The sequence below is a fragment of the Silurus aristotelis genome (genome assembly GCF_946808225.1).
Source record: "Silurus aristotelis genome assembly, chromosome: 20".
Lineage (NCBI taxonomy): Eukaryota > Metazoa > Chordata > Actinopteri > Siluriformes > Siluridae > Silurus > Silurus aristotelis.
The window spans coordinates 22601043-22603542 of NC_139593.1; the positions used below are offsets into that span (position 1 = coordinate 22601043).

General features: G+C 42.3%; 2 protein-coding genes across 14 annotated transcripts in view; one reads left to right on the forward strand and one right to left on the reverse strand.

Annotated features, from left to right (window-relative positions):
• pgap6 (post-glycosylphosphatidylinositol attachment to proteins 6) overlaps nt 1–1123 on the forward strand; it is a 26711-nt gene extending 25588 nt beyond the window's left edge. For 3 of the 10 annotated variants that reach the window (XM_083521875.1, XM_083521874.1, XM_083521876.1), the window contains one exon: nt 1–1123. This exon is cut by the window's left edge. The gene's annotated coding sequence lies outside the window, so the exon portion shown is untranslated. The other 7 variants (XR_014530327.1, XR_014530328.1, XR_014530329.1 and 4 more) reach the window with 7 other exon arrangements.
• Nucleotides 1124–1438: 315 nt separating this feature from the next.
• Nucleotides 1439–2500, reverse strand: part of rgs11 (regulator of G protein signaling 11) — a 22449-nt gene continuing 21387 nt past the window's right edge. For all 4 annotated transcript variants that reach the window (XM_083521888.1, XM_083521887.1, XM_083521890.1 and 1 more), the window contains 3 exons: nt 2368–2500; nt 2178–2260; nt 1439–2076 (listed from right to left, as the gene is read on the reverse strand). The exon at nt 2368–2500 is cut by the window's right edge and continues 6 nt beyond it. In XM_083521888.1, coding sequence (XP_083378014.1) covers nt 2001–2076; nt 2178–2260; nt 2368–2500 — 292 coding nt within the window. In that variant the 3' untranslated portion in view covers nt 1439–2000. The remainder of the gene's footprint in view (nt 2077–2177; nt 2261–2367) is intronic.

The window sequence follows — 2500 nt, forward strand, 5'->3', positions numbered from 1 at the left end:
TGTGTGTGTGTGTGTGTGTGTGTGTGTGTGTGTGTGTGTGTGTGTGTGTGAGAGAGAGAGCACTTGTATTGACAGTGGAGGAGTATTGAGGTGTGTGTGTGTGTGTGTGTGTGTGTGTGAGAGAGAGAGAGCACTTGTATTGACAGTGGAGGAGTATTGAGGTGTGTGTGTGTGTGTGTGTGTGAGAGAGAGAGCACTTGTATTGACAGTGGAGAAGTATTGAGGTGTGTGTGTGTGTGTGTGTGTGTGTGTGTGTGTGTGTGTGTGTGAGAGAGAGAGCACTTGTATTGACAGTGGAGGAGTATTGAGGTGTGTGTGTGTGTGTGTGTGTGAGAGAGAGAGCACTTGTATTGACAGTGGAGGAGTATTGAGGTGTGTGTGTGTTTGTGTGTGTGTGTGTGTGTGTGTGTGTGTGTGTGTGTGTGTGTGTGTGTGAGAGAGAGAGCACTTGTATTGACAGTGGAGGAGTATTGAGGTGTGTGTGTGTTTGTGTGTGTGTGTGTGTGTGTGTGTGTGTGTGTGTGTGTGTGTGTGTGTGTGTGTGAGAGAGCACTTGTATTGACAGTGGAGGAGTATTGAGGTGTGTGTGTGTGTGTGTGTGTGTGTGTGTGTGTGTGTGTGTGTGTGTGTGTGTGTGTGTGAGAGAGAGAGCACTTGTATTGACAGTGGAGGAGTATTGAGGTGTGTGTGTGTTTGTGTGTGTGTGTGTGTGTGTGTGTGTGTGTGTGTGTGTGTGTGTGTGTGTGTGTGTGTGTGTGTGTGTGTGAGAGAGAGAGCACTTGTATTGACAGTGGAGGAGTATTGAGGTGTGTGTGTGTTTGTGTGTGTGTGTGTGTGTGTGTGTGTGTGTGTGTGTGTGTGTGTGTGTGTGTGTGTGAGAGAGCACTTGTATTGACAGTGGAGGAGTATTGAGGTGTGTGTGTGTGTGTGTGTGAGAGAGAGCACTTGTATTGACAGTGGAGGAGTATTGAGGTGTGTGTGTGTGTGTGTGATGGTGCTTGGGTTCTACAGGGAATAATATAAGAATATTACTGAGTCTGAATGAATTTTTATTAATTGAAGAATTTTGGTATTGTTTTTCTGATCAGTCGTAATAAAGTGATTTATTGTAATAAAGTCAGTTAATAATGAATAAAGACTCCTGAAGAGATTTAATATTAATAAATAAAAGCTGTGAGAAATCAGCCTGGATATCTGAGCAGAAACAGTGAGAAACAGGAGCGAGGATGAGTTAATGTCGTCTTGTGTTGTTGGTGGCAGAATCCAGACTTGTTTGTACACTGGTTACACTGGTTTGTTTACTTGCAGATGATTAATGGCTGTTGTGATTAAATTTGTATTATTTTTTTGTAGATGAAATTCTGTCAGAAGATTTCAGACTCTTTGCTGCAGAGTGAGAAGTGAGTGAGGTGAACAGTAGAGCAGGAGGACAAACAGATTGAGGAGTGATCATTATTTTAATTATTGAGGAATGAACATCATCAACACTACAGATGGTTTGTGTTTGCTGCGAGCTCCTGTTCACGAGAACACCGGTCTCTTTCCTGTGTGCGTCAGTCGTACTGTGACTGACGTTATGACTGAAATCCTACAGTGTGACATCAACAATCACTAAGGACTAAAAACAACACACGAGGTGGTCCTGGCATACGTGGATGGAAAAGGGTCTTTAGATGTGATGATGATGATGATGATGATGTACTGACAGCTGATATATAAATAAAGAACACTAAACAGTACACAATATTCAAATTATAAAAATAATTCAATATACTATAATTAGAATATTATGTAATGAATTATTATATTTTAATCAGAATGAATTAAAAATGATGTGATTAAATGATGATTTTCTTTTTAGACCTTTAATATTTCTGAACTACACAGAATTACACACTGGCTAAATTTAGCCCTAGGGAGTGTGTGTGTGTGTGTGTGTGTGTGTGTGTGTGTGTGTAATTAGATCTGTGCATCTATAAAGTTCCAGCGATGATGGTTTTTCAGTTTTCATCTCCTGACTGTCCGAGAGTCGGTGTGTAGCTTGAATTTCGCTGACGACGCATACACGGGAACACACTGCACACACACACACACACACACACACACACACACTTAACAATGGAAAACAAAACCTCATATTTTTGTGTATATGTATGTGTATGTTTGTGTGTGTGTACCTCTTCTTTGTTTCCTGTGGAACTACAGCTTTCACTAACAAGCTCTTGTATTGTTCAGACTTCAAGTAGCGACTGTACGAGTCCTACACCACACACACAGACACACACACACAGAGAGTAGGGTTAGGGTCAGGGTAGACATAGTTTGTATTCCTTTTGGAGATGTTGAGCTGTGGTGTGAAGCTCTGACCTTCTTCATGAGGAAGTAGATGTGCATCTGTGCGCTGTCGAAGACGAAGCGGTTTGGGTTCTTCATCCCCTCCAGAGTGACGGCCATCGTTTTACCGTCGATGTTGACCGAGTGTGTGGCTCCTGGCGCGAGG